The sequence below is a fragment of the Petromyzon marinus genome, chromosome 40, assembly GCF_048934315.1.
Source record: "Petromyzon marinus isolate PM22_M1 ecotype Great Lakes invasive population chromosome 40, UKy_Petmar_22M1.pri1.0, whole genome shotgun sequence".
NCBI classification, from domain to species: Eukaryota; Metazoa; Chordata; class Hyperoartia; order Petromyzontiformes; family Petromyzontidae; genus Petromyzon; species Petromyzon marinus.
This window is the reverse complement of record NC_133706.1, coordinates 1,911,783-1,927,730: the sequence shown is the minus strand read 5'-3', so window position 1 is coordinate 1,927,730 and position 15,948 is coordinate 1,911,783. Positions and strand designations below refer to the sequence as shown.

The 15,948-nt window shown below is 51.7% G+C and overlaps 1 protein-coding gene across 1 annotated transcript; it reads left to right on the top strand.

Annotated features, from left to right (window-relative positions):
* Window positions 1-4,097: 4,097 nt before the first annotated feature.
* On the top strand, window positions 4,098-13,977 carry LOC116950700 (46 kDa FK506-binding nuclear protein-like). Its single transcript, XM_076073011.1, has 10 exons — window positions 4,098-4,199; window positions 5,180-5,272; window positions 6,105-6,248; window positions 7,752-7,847; window positions 8,247-8,503; window positions 8,619-8,727; window positions 9,537-9,664; window positions 10,511-10,637; window positions 12,635-12,683; window positions 13,842-13,977. The coding sequence occupies exons 1-10, from the start codon at window positions 4,181-4,183 to the stop codon at window positions 13,918-13,920; spliced, it is 1,101 nt and encodes a 366-aa protein (XP_075929126.1). The 5' UTR covers window positions 4,098-4,180; the 3' UTR covers window positions 13,921-13,977.
* The last annotated feature ends 1,971 nt before the right edge of the window (window positions 13,978-15,948 follow it).

Genomic DNA, 15,948 nt, shown 5'->3' with positions numbered 1-15,948 from the left:
GTGTTGTGTGGTGTTATGTGGTGTTGTGTGGTGTTGTGTGTTGTCTGGTGTTGTGTGGTGTTGTGTGTGGTGGTCTTGTGTGTATGTATGTGTATGTATGTGTGTGTATGTGTGTATGTATGTGTATGTGTGTGTTGTGTGTGTTGTGTATATGTATGTGTGTGTTGTGTGTATGTTTGGCACAGTAGGGGGCACAGGTGGTGCATCAGCCAGTCATCTCAGTCAGTCGACCCGTGGCACCTGGGTCTGCCCCGTGACCTCCTGCCGGCGGGCGTTCGACACTTCACGTGGCCTCAAGGTGCACATAGCCTGGCACAAGCGTCGTGGTGACGTCACCGCCACTTAGTGGCGAATGGCGGTTGGTGTTGTTGTGTGTATGTATGTGTTGTGTGTATGTATGTGTGTGTGTTGTGTGTATGTATGTGTGTATGTATTCGTAGTTTAGAAAAACGGCTCCAGTTTAACAGCAGAGGTTTCACTCCGAATCAGTCGAGGGGCAATATCTTTTCATCGGTTGCGTAACGCTGTGTGGAAGCTACCTGGTCTGTCGCTCTGCACTAAGCTTCAGGTCTTCTCGGCCACGGTCATTCCCTCCCTTCTCTACGCTTACGAAACGTGGACCCCCTAATGGAACATCTTCGCCGGTTAGAAACATTTAGGCTGGCCTGCCTACGATCCATCCTGGGTTTAACCAGCAGGCTGCATTGTGTGAGGAGCTCACAAATCCTTGAAAGATCTGGGCAAGGTCCCATCGGTGAGCTCCTCCGGCAGGTAAGGCTGCGTTGGCTGGATCATGTAGCCCGCATGTCCAGCCACCGCATGCCGAAACAGCTTTTGTTCGGCCGGATCGAGGGGGGCTAAACGGGCGCGGCACGGGCTAGAGAAGAGATGGAGTGATGTGGTACAGGAGGACGTGGAGCTGAGTGGACTTGCCGATGACTGGTACCAGCGGTGTCAAGATCGGCCTCTGTGGAGGAGGCTCAGCCAGTCATCTCAGTCAGTCGACCCGTGGCACCTGGGTCTGCCCCGTGACCTCCTGCCGGCGGGCGTTCGACACTTCACGTGGCCTCAAGGTGCACATAGCCTGGCACAAGTGTCGTGGTGACGTCACCGCCACTTAGTGGCGAATGGCGGTTGGTGTTGTTGTGTGTATGTATGTGTTGTGTGTATGTATGTGTGTGTTGTGTGTATGTATGTGTGTATGTATTCGTAGTTTAGAAAAACGGCTCCAGTTTAACAGCAGAGGTTTCACTCCGAATCAGTCGAGGGGCAATATCTTTTCATCGGTTGCGTAACGCTGTGTGGAAGCTACCTGGTCTGTCGCTCCGCACTAAGCTTCAGGTCTTCTCGGCCACGGTCATTCCCTCCCTTCTCTACGCTTGCGAAACGTGGACCCCCTAATGGAACATCTTCGCCGGTTAGAAACATTTAGGCTGGCCTGCCTACGATCCATCCTGGGTTTAACCAGCAGGCTGCATTGTGTGAGGAGCTCACAAATCCTTGAAAGATCTGGGCAAGGTCCCATCGGTGAGCTCCTCCGGCAGGTAAGGCTGCGTTGGCTGGATCATGTAGCCCGCATGTCCAGCCACCGCATGCCGAAACAGCTTTTGTTCGGCCGGATCGAGGGGGGCTAAACGGGCGCGGCACGGGCTAGAGAAGAGATGGAGTGATGTGGTACAGGAGGACGTGGAGCTGAGTGGACTTGCCGATGACTGGTACCAGCGGTGTCAAGATCGGCCTCTGTGGAGGAGGCTCGTGAAGGACGTTCATGGGCAGTTGGAGGCAGTCGCCCTCCAACAACAACGGAGGGCGGAGGAGCGACGCTCACAACAACGAGCGGAGCGCCGGGTGGCTAAAGCACAGCAGGTTGGCACAGTAGGGGGCACAGGTGGTGCATCAGCCAGTGATCTCAGTCATCTCAGTCAGTCGACCCGTGGGCACCTGGGTCTGCCCCGTGACCTGCCAGCCAGCGTTCGACACTTCACGTGGCCTCAGGGTGCACATAGCCTGGCACAAGCGTCGTGGTGACGTCACCGCCACTTAGTGGCGAATGGCGGTTGTTGTTGTTGTGTGTGTTGTGTGTGTGTATGTGTGTGGTGTTGTGTGTGTTGTGTGTATGTATGTGTGTATGTATGTGTGTATGTATGTGATTGTTGTGTGTGGTGTTGTGTGTATGTATGTGTGTATGTATGTGCCGTGTGTATATTTATTTATTTAACTGGATCATTCCAGGGTAAATCTTTTGCAGATGACACGATACTGATTACTGCTGGCCGCTCTCCGGATGACGTGATTGCTAAGCTCCAGGGTGATTTCAACAAACTACAACATCAGCTAGTTTCTCTTAAACTAGTCCTGAATACCTCCAAAACCAAGGTGCTATGCTTCTCTCCGGGACTAAAGCAGGAAGTTATTTTTCCCCAATTACATTCCTTGAATAATTATCAAATAGAGCAAGTCAAGATCTATAAGTATCTTGGGGTCATCCTGGATTCAAAACTTAGTTTTGAAGATCACATTGATTATATTGGTAAAAAGACAAAAATTAAAATTGGTTTTCTGTATCGACACAAGCACTGCTTCCCCCCAATGTTCCGTTTGGAATTGATAAAAGCTACCATACTGCCTCTACTTGACTACTGTGACATCGTGTATTAATCAGCCCCAAGTACTGTCCTGAAGAAGCTTGATTCCATCTATCACTCGGCCTTAAGATTTGCATTGAACTGCCCATATAGGACTCACCACTGTGATCTCTACATTGGGTCAAACTTAACATCTCTTAATGTTCGACGGCTTGTGCACCAGATCTTATTTATTCACGATGTACTTACAAAAAATTCTGCAGACTACCTACTGGATCTCCTCTCTGTTTCAAAGAACAAATTTGACCTCAGGTCTTCGCTCATTTACCAGCTTCGCATTCCCTATTGCCGTACAAAAACTGGAGGAAGGGCTTTGCTATTGATGCCCCCAGGGTCTGGAATGCTATTGCCAATAAACTGCAACTTGAATCACTACCTATGAGATCTTCACTCAAAACTGCTCTAGAGGAGTTGTACAACCCTAGCTGCCACTGCTATTCAGTGGCCTAAAATATGGCTCTAGATTTTGGTGTTATAATTTATTTACGTAGTTTATTGTTAAAAATTCGGTCACAGTCCCTATGATCACTGTTACATTGGATTTATGGCTTTTATTTTGGTGATCTCGAAAAGTTGTTTTTTGTTTTGTCCATGTTTTTGTTTATTGTAGTACGGAGTTAGACTGATGGCCTTAATCTTAGTTGTCTTGTGGTTGTTGTTGTTGTTATTTTTGACTTGCATCCCACTGGGATTTTTGCACACAGCGTTGGTGTACGGTGCTATTTCAGGAATATTTTGATATTTTTTTCATGTATTTTCTGTTTGCACAGTCACATAATCACTTTAAGATGTTTTCTTGTTCATGTTTTTTGTTTGTTGCGGTTGCACCCGATTCAAGAGCCGAATGGCTCACAGGGCTCTACCAAAATAAATGAAACTATGAACTATTGTACGAGGGTGGGAAGTGAGCAGGGGCTCAACCTGCAACGGAATTGATACTGGAAATCGACCGAGCTAGAGCCGACGGAGCTCGAATCGACCGAGTCGGGAAATCGACCGAGCTGGAGTCGACCGAGTCGGGAATCGATTGTGCCGGAATCGATACATCCGCCGCGTCGTCGATCCGATTCTGCTCGCGCCTCGTGTCGAGAGGGTGCAGCGCGCCGCCTCGTCCCGACTGCCGCTGCGTCGCCTGCAACTCACGGGCAACATGTTTTGGGGTGAGTCGCCTCTCCTGCTCGATTCCTTTAACTCTCTCTCTCCCTCCCTCCCGTCTTGCAGTTTAGTGAATAGGCATCGCCACGAGTGATTTGTGTTCGCGCGGCGTGGCTGGGAACGCCGCGCCGTGTCCCGCGTGGCTAGGCCCCGAGACCACGTGCGGCGGCGATCTGCGAGTCTCTGTGGAGAGATAGTTTATTATAATAATTATTATGATTGTGATAATGATTGTGCGTGCGTGTGTGAGAGAGAGAAAGAGAGGTGGTTGTCAGAACAAGCGGCTGTAAAAGTAGTCTCGAGGTATTGGTGGGCGCTTGTCTGCAGTAAATGAATCATCTGGTGATGTTACGGCTTTTGGGACAGCGCTGCACAGGAACATGATCCAGGGACTCGTCGGTAACACCGCGTGTGGCCTTGAAAGGAGACATAATGTACGGCTATATATAACATGATAATATTCATGTTCAGTGAAATCATAGATGAAAGACAATCTCCCGAAACGTGATTTAAGTAAGGGACATTGCCCGAAACATCGCTTATTGTAAACTTTTCCATTTAAGGGCACACAGAGTTAAGGAGTTGTTTTTTTTATCGTCGTGAGAATCTATGAACGAGAGCGAGCTGGGAATGGGATTAAAGAATCTGCATAGTGGCGCCACGTGGTGAGAAGTAGCTGGGCGCAGGCCCAACAACTCTAAGTAGCCACCAACACTTGGGAATTTCCTCCCGTCGCCTTACACCAAGCTCGTATTACCTTAATACAATCATGAAACGTGGTAAACTCTCATCTCTTTTAGAATATTTGCCTGCCATAAATGTCCACGTGATAAGCCACTTTGTTGAGCTATCTGTAGTAGCCGAGTTGCTCAGTGTGGGCCTTAGCTGGTAAAATACAATACGTTCTTAATGCCATCACTGCACAGACGTATTCAATGTATGTTTTATTGTTCCATGAAAGCCATACTCAATCGTTGCGATTTTTTGCAGGAGTGTCTTGCCGCTACATTGGGTTTTTATTTTAGAGTGTGTGAGAGTGTCCTGGGCATCCCCTAGGTCGACTGAGCCTCAAATGAGTACCTGGTGCGGCGTGTTAAACATCTCCACTCGGGAGACAAAGGCGGCCGGGCGTGGTACTGGCTACCCACCTCGTGTGCCGTGCCGGCTTTCATAGGTGCTTGCTAACAGCACTTGCCCCAACAGTCTGTTAAGGCTATACGGGGGATCTTTGTATTTTGTTAGCGAGAGTGTGTGTGTGTGCCGAGTGTGTGTAAGTAGGAGTGTGTGTGTACCTGTGTGTGTTTAGGGGAGAGCGTTTTCCCGTGAGATCGAGAGTCTCCTGTATCTGCTACCCCCCCCACCCCCATCATTCCATGCAGGTCTCACTCTGGAGCAGGGGAAATGCTACTCCCAGGTGGTCAAGGAGTCGTTCCACATCACCATGGCTGCATTGGACCCTCAGTCCGACCACGGTAATCACGATCATTATTTACATACCGAGCTGGAATCCAGGGATCTCAGTGCGCCGTCAGAGCCCCCACCTCGCTCTCGAGCCTCGCAAGTTCTGTCCTTTTTATACATGATGACAACCAAAATATTTGCAATGATAGGACGCTTAAATGCCTCGGCATCTCAAAAGCGCCTTACGTGTCACACCTCATCTTAACCCTTCACGATTGACCCCCGACCCCCGAGGGGCAGCTGTCCCTGTGCCGCTTATTGTGCATTCACAGTGCGCCACGGTGGCAAGATGTGGACTACCTCGCCTGGTGTGCAGGAGGTCGTGGGTTCGATGTTGACCCTGATGCCTGTGCATTTGGAGTTTGCATGCTCTCCCCGTGGTTGTGTGGATTTTTCTCCGTTTTTTTCCTCCACATTTGGAATGAACATCACGTGTTACAGTATTTGGCTGCTGTAAATGTTTACGTGATGATACACCACTTTGGGTGAGCTATCATTTGTGGCCAGGTCACCTATGAAAAATATCTGTATAGCTCAGTGGGCCTTCCTTGGTGAAATAAAAAAAAAATGTGTAGTTTTGTGTTTTTTTTTACTCGGCACTGGCCTGCAATTGGTCAGCCACTGAGGGGGTGATCATCACTCCGCTATGTGTACCATGTAATCCAAATTGAGTAATTTCCAGGTACATCTTTTTTTATTTGTAAAAAATAAGCAGACGCTATCCATGGTCCTTTGAATTTTTACCTGGTTCAGCAGAACCAAAGAGTATTGACAATTGCATCGGCGCTTGAATTGTCCCTCTCTCACCGAGCACCCCCCTCCCCCTTCCCGTGTGTAACGTAGGCGCCAGCACGGTGAGCGTGCTGGTGAACGTCTGCGACGGTGGCAACTTTGTGACGTGCACCCTGCAGCAGGGTCATTGGCAGCAGCCGCTGGACCTGGTGTTCGTGCAGGGTGAGGTGGTGACCCTGGCCTCCAGGGGTCGTGGTAAGTGCTGGGGACACGATTCCGTAAAAAAATATACTTTCGTCCTGTTTGGGTTATTTGCCTGTCCTGTCTTGCTCTGTCTCACGCTTGACTACAACATGCCAACCATTTATCAGCCTTGATCTATCCACTGCTGGATGAGGGTCTCTCTAAGCTGCCGCCGCCATATTTCACAGTGCTGCAATGCAAACATGTCGCGCTCCGACACACGGGCTCATTTTATTGCTCCATCTTGCAGCTGAAGAGAGCGTTGTGTGTTTGGTGTCCCAGACAAGCGTCCGTTTAAAATAATGACGCTTGCTGTAACGAGAATCTGAAGTTGTACAGAACCCGCCCGCGCGAGGGTTGAAAGGGCGCCCGTTGGCGGCGCCCGTCCATGTAAAATACCCGCGGGCTGCGATGGTGCGCGCCGGGCTTCGCTTGTGGACGACAGCAACCCCGCCGCAGCCCCGTGCCGCTCGCCGCAAGCGCGGGGGGCACGCGCGGCAGGACAGCCGCTCACAGACGCAACGGGGCGCCCTGCCGGCACCGCCGTACGGGAGGGCATGTGACCCCCGAAACCCACAGATGGGGCTCGTAGCTGAACCTCGGCTCGGGAGGGTGGAGCACCAATATGGTGCCGCTTAGATTTTCTCCGTTTAAATTCAGGTTTTTCGTGATTAAAATAGATGATTTTTCATAATATAGGTTTTTTTTTGGTTAGGTCGCGTAAATATGTGTCGTTAAACCCGCCACCACCCAACACAGCCAATTAGTAAGGTTTGTCACGTAAACAGGAGCATGCCAATTCGTTACTAGTACAGCACACCGGTGTGTTGGAGAGCAAATCCACAACATTTACCATCACACCACAGCAGATCTTCCCCCCCCCCCCCCCCCCACAAAGGAGAGACGGGCACGACCCTGAAACAGATGGGGCTCACTCTTGTCTACACACAATGGGTTCCACAGTGTCGGACGAACATTTAAAACACTTTAAAAGATGCAGGTAATCACGAGTGATAATCGTGAAGTGGCTTTTCAATTGGTCGAAGCGCGTGAACAAATTAGGACTGATGAAGGTGCCAATACCTCGCTCATAAAATTGATTGATTATCAAGTCGTGCTATTGACCTACAAGGCTGTCAATGGGTTAGCCGCACATTACTTACAGGGACTGATCTACTCCTATACACCACCAATGAGGCCCTTGAGATTTTCTGATCTTCTTGGTATTCCGAGGTCAAGGCTCCGTTCCTGGGGGTGATCGGGCTTTTGCCAGTGCAGCTCCAAGACTATGGAACGTGTTGCCTTTTTAAAATGGCCTTGTCCTAATTTTTTGTCATTTACGCTGACTGTAATTTCCCTGCTTTACATACACGGCACATTGGGATCCTTGGATTAAATTTGCCTTGCAAATGTAGATCATTATAAAATACGGTGTCGGATGGAACTCTGAAACTAACCGACCTGTTAATCTGTGCCGGGTTTCGTCAATGGGCGCTACCTTACGTGCATGTGCAGGCGTGGTCCACCTCACAGGCTACCTGTTGGGCGACGAAGGCAAGTCCATCCTCGACACGGGCAAGCAGTGGGAGAGCAGCAGTCAAGTCTCAACCGGTAACGAGCTCCCCACGACTTTCCCGTCATCGCCACCCCGCACTCAGCCCTCTTCTCTCGCGCAAGGGCTTACTGTTTCCGCCCCCCTCTTGGTTTCTCTTTCCTCGCTTCTCCCCGTTGTGTCTCGAGACGAAGACTGAAAAACTAGACTTTTTTATTTTACAAGGTAAGGCCCAATGAGCTATGTAGCTCTTTATGAGAAGCAACCTGGCCATCACAAACGATAGCTCAACGAAGTGGCTTATGGTGTGAACGCGACTTGCAAGATCGCCAAGCGGCGCCAGCTCTGAGGGCGGAAACTAAACGCAGGCGGCGTGCGTGTCTTGTGCGCGCGTGTCTGTGCGCGCGTGTCTGTGCGCGCGTGTTTGTGTTCCCGTGTTTGTCCACCGGTACGCGAAGCCAACGGAGTCAAGCGGCCATCGAGAAGCACGAAGGTACCATCGCTACCAGCCAAAAAACAAAAAATTGAAACGCTGGACAGCCTGGATGCGGACGGCAGCGACGAGGACAACGCCGATGACAACGCCGATGACTACGTGGAGGAGGTGGAGGAGGAGGAGGAGGAAGAAGGTAGTGATGAGGAGGAAGAGCAGGAGGAGGATGTGGAGTCACCGGTTGCGAAGAAAACACAGAAAGCGGATGTCACCAGTGAAAAGGTCAGCCTAGCAAGAGGAGGTGCATTGTGGGAAAAAGTGCATTATCATCTTTGTAAATTTTTTTTTTAATCATTGCGATTTGTTTAATTGTTGCAATTGCGTTTCGTTCGGGCAGGCCAAAGCTGACAAGACGCCCAAAGCAAAGGCCCCACAGGCAGCCAAGGAGGCGGCCCCAACCCTAAAGACCCCACAGCAGCAGAAGCAGCAATTTCCCAGTCCGAAAGGTGTGCGGCCCCGCGTTACCCGCCCCCCCCCGCAGGCTCCGCAGCGTGTGCGGGGTGGCGCTCGGCGCGTCTCGCTTTGCACAACATTTGGCTCGCAGCGGGAGGAAGCGCGAGGGAACGACGTGGGGAGGAAAAGAGAACGTCGCTCGCCCATCTCGCTCGGGGTCATTGTCGGTGATCTCGTCCGCTCATGAGCATTGTGAAGCATTGGTGCTCATCTCCTGTTTACAGCCCTGAGCCAGTGCCGGACTATTCCACATTCCTGTGGTGGGGGCGAGTCAATCGATAATCCAACCACTCTTTACCGCCCCATTAAATGGTACTCGTTACGTCGACCCTGGAGGGTTGATGGGCTTAGACGACTGGCGGACCCGGCTCGCTATACCGACGAGGAGCCACGTGACCAGATCATCGGTCGGCGAGCCCCATGTTTTCATCGTTGTCTCGTTGACAATGTCAGAAAATCCCACCACGAGTAGAATCGCCAGCGACGTGGCTGCCGCAGGGTTGATGCCAACGCCGCAGTGCCAAGATGTTAACTCCCTCGCCTGGTATGCAGAAGGACATGATTTCGATCCCTAACTGTGGTCGTGTTAATTTTTCTCTTGGTCCTCAGGTGTTTCCCTCCACATTTATAAACATGCGTTTAGAGTATTTGGCTGCGATCAATTTCCACGTGAGCGCTCATTTGTGGCTCGGGCGCTTCTGAAAAATAGCTACATAGCTCAGTGGGCGTTGCCTGGTACAATATATATTTTTTAATATCCTCCTCCCCCGCCCCGCGCGTCTCTCCGCATTGTATCCCGCAGCGAAACCGGCCGCGGCACAGCCCCAGACACGCTCAACGACCCCGGGGCCCAAGATGACCCTGCCAGGCGGCCTCCTGTCCCAGGATGTGACGATCGGCACCGGCATACGTGCCAAGCGTGGGAAGATGGTGAGTGCGCGCAGTGCGGTGTGGCGTTGTGGGATGGTGGCGGTGACGTTGGTAGCCACTGCCGCACGTCGGCAATCACGGCGCATCTATCGCTCCCCAACCGCCGAGCGATTTCACGATTGCCGTGTTAGCCCGATTGTAGCATTGGCATGTAATTGGTGTGAAATATAAGTTGTTTATTCTCACGTGCTCATTTTTATGCGTTTACCGTGGGCTTAATAATCGATTTAGAATTTGGAGAAGCCACGCATCGTTCCACCACGCACCATTCCGCCACGCATCGTTCCACCCCTTGCGGCAACCGCAGTCAATTGGCACGTGTCAAATGGCACGTGTCAAATGGCACGTGTCAGATGGCACGTGTCAAATGGCACGTGTCTAATGGCACGTGTCTTAATGGAGCGTGGGGTGGCGCTCCCCCCCCCCCCCCTCTTTTGACGACCGTGAGGTGGTGGTGGAAATTCCACATTCCTTTTGCCGGCTTTATAGCGCACTCACCGTTCACTTCCCGATGGCTTTGCTGAACGAGTGGTACCTATTTTATGGAACCCTGAAGGGACGATGATGATTGGCCGAATGTTTGTGTTTGTGCGTACAGTGTGCGTCGTGCTGCCTGTAGCCTCGCACGCCGGCCGCTTTGACGCCACAGCGGCTCAGCCGCAGCAGCCGCAGCAGCCGCAGCAGCAGCAGCCGCAGCAGCCGCAGCAGCCTAGCGATGCTCGCGCGTGGCCTCTTGCCACAACGCACCGCAGGGGAATCGCTGCGATCAGTCGCCGTCACGTACCCTGACAGCGGCACTCCCCCCCCCCCCCTCCTCTCCACCCCCCTCCTCTCGCCGCCGCGCAGGTGACCGTCTACTACAAGGGCATGCTCACCAGCGGCAAGGAGTTTGACTCGACCACCAGCGGGAAGGGCTTCACCTTCCGCCTCGGAGCAGGCGAGGTCATCAAGGGCTGGGACATGGGGATCGAAGGTGAGCGGGTGACGGCGTTGGCACGCGGGTGAAAGAGAAGAGGGCGAGGGTCGCGCGTGGCGGGGCGGGAGGTCTCGAAGAGGCGAGAGGTCGCAGTGGGGTCCCGAGTTAGAAGAGCACCGCTGTGATGGCTGTGCCCAGGGAGTCTGTTGTCTCTTGGGAGATGCAGCGAGGAGTCCGTAAATTACAGCCCTGTGTTAAGCCACCGTTGAAGGGCCCTTCCCACGTCGTGTTGGTTATGGGAGTTGTTTGATCATACTTCACCATGCTGGTTGGTGTGCATTTGTAAGGAGGGGGCGCCACCGGCCGTTGCAGATGTCACGCACCTGACCAATATTAGCCGGGAATAAAACTCTGTCAGCGGGTCCATCGAGCAGCTTGCACTAAACGCTGCATGTCCGCTGCGTGAATGTGCGGAGCGGTTTTAACCCCCCCCCCCCTGCTATTTCCACGTTAACTGCTGTCCAGTTACATCATGGGACCTCCTTTGCCAGTAGCAAAATATGAGCAGAGGTTTTCCACTTTTTTCTGGCAACAAAAGAGGTGATAAGATTAGAAAATTTCGTGACTGCAGGCTTTCATTACATTTCCAAATATTGTTAAGTTTGATATCCAAGTTTCCTTGTCACATTTCTTTTCTCTCATTCACCCAAGCCCTCTTTGAATTTTTTCCCCACCCTCTCGCCCCTTTGCGGCCTCCCCTCCCCCTCTATATAATGCCTCGTCACAGAGGCCTCCCCCTCTATATAATGCCTCGTCACAGAGGCCTCCCCCTCTATATAATGTCTCGTCACAGAGGCCTCCCCCTCTATATAATGTCTCGTCACAGAGGCCTCCCCCTCTATATAATGTCTCGTCACAGAGGCCTCCCCTCTATATAATGCCTCGTCACAGAGGCCTCCCCCTCTATATAATGCCTCGTCACAGAGGCCTCCCCCTCTATATAATACCTCGTCACAGAGGCCTCCCCTCTATATAACGCCTTGTCACAGAGGCGTGTTTCTCTCTTTCACCTGAGGACGGTCGTTGTTGCGATAGAAACGTCGTCATCTATTAGTTATTTATTTTCCTATCTGCTTGACTTTACCGAAATAACCTAAGAGTAGGTCTTAAGATGTTAGAACACCAAACTGAAACCTTTTACAAGGAATCATGTTTGCATTACCCACAATACTTGTGGTCAGAATGCAAATAAAAAATATACTCTGATAGTGGCATTGTCTTTATAAACCCACGACCTCCAGTATATCAGGCGAGGTAGTTAATATATCTCCTCTGTGGCGCCCCTTGCAATCCTCATCTTGCGATCCAAGAGGTCAATTGCAATCCCCGTCCCTCTTGAGTTCTCACCTAGTTAAACAAAATTAACTTTAAACTTGCGTAATATATCAAACACCGAGCGAAACTCAACAGTGGCTAAATTTCGACGAGGCTTTTTTTAAAGAAGAGAACCATAAGTCGTACGGAACCCTCCCTCGAGGGTTGAAAGAGCGCCCGTCCATGTAAAATACCCGCGGGCTGCGATGGTGCGTGCCGGGCTTCGCTTGTGGACGACAACAACTCCGCCGCAGCCCCATGCCGCGTCCGCTCGCCTGTGAGCGGACGCGCGGGGGCACGCACGGCGGGACAGGCGCTCGCAGGCGCGAGGATCGATGATGGCGTCCTCTGGTCTCGCACCGTTTGAGACGAGGCTCGAAAGAAAGCTGTCTCTGGTGTGGACCAATGAGTTTCAAAGAGAATGCATCATATTATCGGAGTGTGTGTTTGTTTGCATTCTGACCACAAGTATTGTGGTTAATGCAGACATGATTTATTGTAAAAGGTTTCGGTTTTGTGTTTTAACATCTTAACACAGCTGTTTTGTTGCCAGAGAAATGGCAAAACCTATTCTCATGCTCTCCAGTTGTCGTGATTTTGTGGTGGTTTCCCGCTAAGTCCTGCAAGCGATGCCTGTGCGTGCCTGTGTGCGTGTTTTTCGCGTCTCGTGCTGTGCCCAGGGATGAGTGTGGGAGGCAAGAGGAAGCTGTCAATTCCCGCGCACCTCGCGTAAGTCTCGCACAGCCATCGCTGACACCATCGTCCGTATTGTCTTGTGCGTCGGTGGTCCCTCCCGGCCGGTAATGCCCACTGAGCTACGTAGCTCTGTTTCACAAGCGACCTGGCCACAAAATGATATCTCAACAAAGGTGGCTTATCATGTGGAAATGTATAGCAGCCAAATACTCTAAAGGCATGTTTATAAATGTGGAGGGAAAAATCTGAGGACCGGGATAAAAATACACCCAACCACAGAGAGAACGTGCAAACTTAAAATATAAAGGCGTCGGGATCGAACCCACGACCTCCAGTATATCAGGCGAGGTAGTTAATATCTCTCCTCTGTGGCGCCCCTTGCAATCCTCATCTTGCGATCCAAGAGGTCAATTGCAATCCCCGTCCCTCTTGAGTTCTCACCTAGTTAAACAAAATTAACTTTAAACTTACGTAATATATCAAACACCGAGTGAAACTCGACAGTGGCTAAATTTCGACGAGGCTTTTTTTAAAGAAGAGAACCGTAAGTCGTACGGAACCCTCCCTCGAGGGTTGAAAGAGCGCCCGTCCATGTAAAATACCCGCGGGCTGCGATGGTGCGTGCCGGGCTTCGCTTGTGGACGACAACAACTCCGCCGCAGCCCCATGCCGCAGCCGCTCGCCTGTGAGCGGACGCGCGGGGGCACGCGGGGCGGGACAGGCGCGAGGATCGATGAGTGCGTGACGGGAACTGCGTCGCTGTGCAGAGTTTGGGGCACGGATGCGATCTCCCTCGCCGGTTATTGTGGGTTAGATCCCCGACCCCCTGTGGTGGTTGCGTTGGATTTTTCTCCGGGCCCTCCGGTTTTTGCCCCCCTCTGGGCATTGAGAAAAACTGCGTTCAGTTTATTCGCCTGCAACTATAAATTCCCACGTTCAGTGATACAAGACACTGGGATGAACTTTCACCTGTGGCCAGCTCGCCTTGGAAAAATAACTAATAGCTCGCTGGGCTTCACCTGGTAAATAAAATAGCTTTATTTAGACATTACAACTGTTAGTAATGCTGCTGTTATGGTTCTTCCACTGTTGTCTGACGTCGCAGCTGATGTGTGCTCCACTGCTGATGTGTGTGACGCTAATGTTGCGTGTGACGACGCCACTACTGATGTTGTCGTTGCTGCCGCACAGGTACGGGAGCAAGCGCATGGGCCCCATTCCGCCCAACAGCACCCTTAACTTCAGCGTGGAACTGAAGAGAGTCAGCTAAGCATCGCGTGAAATGGACGCGCTTGGCCAAAACACCGATTGGGATAAAGAAAAAGAAGCGCAACCGTGATAATATAATTAACATTTCTGTTTTATGGAGTTCGGGCACCGTTGTTTTTGAGTGATGGGGGTTGCCGTAGCGGCAGTCTGTGGAACGGACGGAATCCGACGACGTGGTTGTTATGAATGATGCGTTCTGACATGGGACATACCGCCCCAACGCTACCCGTCCACAGACTATTATGCCGAAGTCGCCCCACGTACTATGGCACACGCCAGCTGATACCTTTCATGTCCGTCCACTGAATGAAGAGCCAAAATGTACACGAATCTTAGCGGTGCACAATGTGATAATTTTATTACACTCCCCGTGCGGAGCGATGGACGTGTAAATACGTCGGTCTGCCAAGCTCGGACGTCCACAAGAAAACGGGGCATGCGCGGGGGGGGGGGCGACCAAGCCAAATCCCCCGGCACTGAGTGACGAGGATTTTGCGTTTCGCCAGCTTTGTGATTGTTCTACAAACCAGTTTTTATTTTATTACTGTACTCGCGTGTGCGATTGTCACTGTGGCAGAGTTGCTGTGGTCGACCCGTACGGTTTGCTTACTGCTCCAATGACCTCTGACCCATCGCGGCGCCCCCCTCCCTCACGTCGTGCTCCCCACTTCATCAACACCTGCCCCAACCTTGACCTTTAACCCCCGCCCGTCCATGGACCACGATGGCCACCGTGGATTTTCATACCGATCTTGACTTTGTTTCGCAATAAAGACCTGTGTTTATTTTGTACCACGTGCCACACTAACTTGTTTTAATGAACTCTCCGGCGTTGAGTTTTGGAAGGCGGCTGCGGTGTGCCGTGTGAACATTGCACTTAATGCCAGGCCAGCAGAGGGCACTGCTAGACTGGTGACTGGAGCCCCTACGTGGCCCGTGGTTTGCCTGTACAGGTAGTCCACGACTTACGAACAGCCCCATTACGAACCTGCTTCCATTTTTACATTGACGTCCACACCAGAGACAGCTTTCTTTCGAGCCTAGTCTCAAACGGTGTTAGACCAGAGGACGCCAAAAGGCATATGCATATATTATCGGAGTGTTTTTGGTTTGCATTCTGACCACAAGTATTGTGGTTAATGCAGACATGATTCCTTGTAAAAGGTTTCAGTTTGGTGTTTTAACATCTTAACACCTGTTATGTTGCAGAAAAAAGGGGAAAACCTATTCTCATATCTGTACAAAGTCCCATCGGTGAGCTCCTCCGGCAGGCAAGGCTGCGTTGGCTGGGTCATGTAGCCCGCATGCCCAGCCACCACATTCCTAAACAGCTTTTGTTCGGCTGGATCGAGGGGGCTAAACGGGAGCGGCATGAGCTAGAGAAGAGATGGAGTGATGTGGTACAGGAGGACGTGGAGCTGAGTGGACTTGCCGATGACCGGTACCAGCGGTGTCAAGGTCGGCCTCTGTGGAGGGGGCTCGTGAAGGATGCTCCTGGGTAGTTGGAGGCAGTCGCCCTCCAGCAACAACGGAGGGCAGAGGAGCGACGCTCACAACAACGAGCAGAGCGCCGGGTGCCTAAAGCACAGCAAGTTGGCACAGCAGGGGGCACAGGTGTTGTATTGGCCAGTCATCTCAGTAAGTCGACCCACAACACCTGGGTCTGCCCCGTGACCTGCTGGAAGGCATTCGACACTTCACGTGGTCTTAACATGCACATAGCCTGGCACAAGCGACATGGTGATGTCATCGCCACTTAGTGGCGAATGGCAGTTCTCGTGTGTGTGTTCAATTGCGGTGACTCATTGACAAGCAATTCGGCCAACACCGGGAATACACCCTAACCTACACACCCCAACCTGCACACACCCTGACACCCTAACCTACACACACCCCAACCTGCACACACCCTAACCTACACACACCCCGACACCCCAACCTACACACACCCCAACCTACACACGCCCCGACACCCCAACCTACACACACCCCAACCTACACACGCCCCGACACCCTAACCAATGCACAC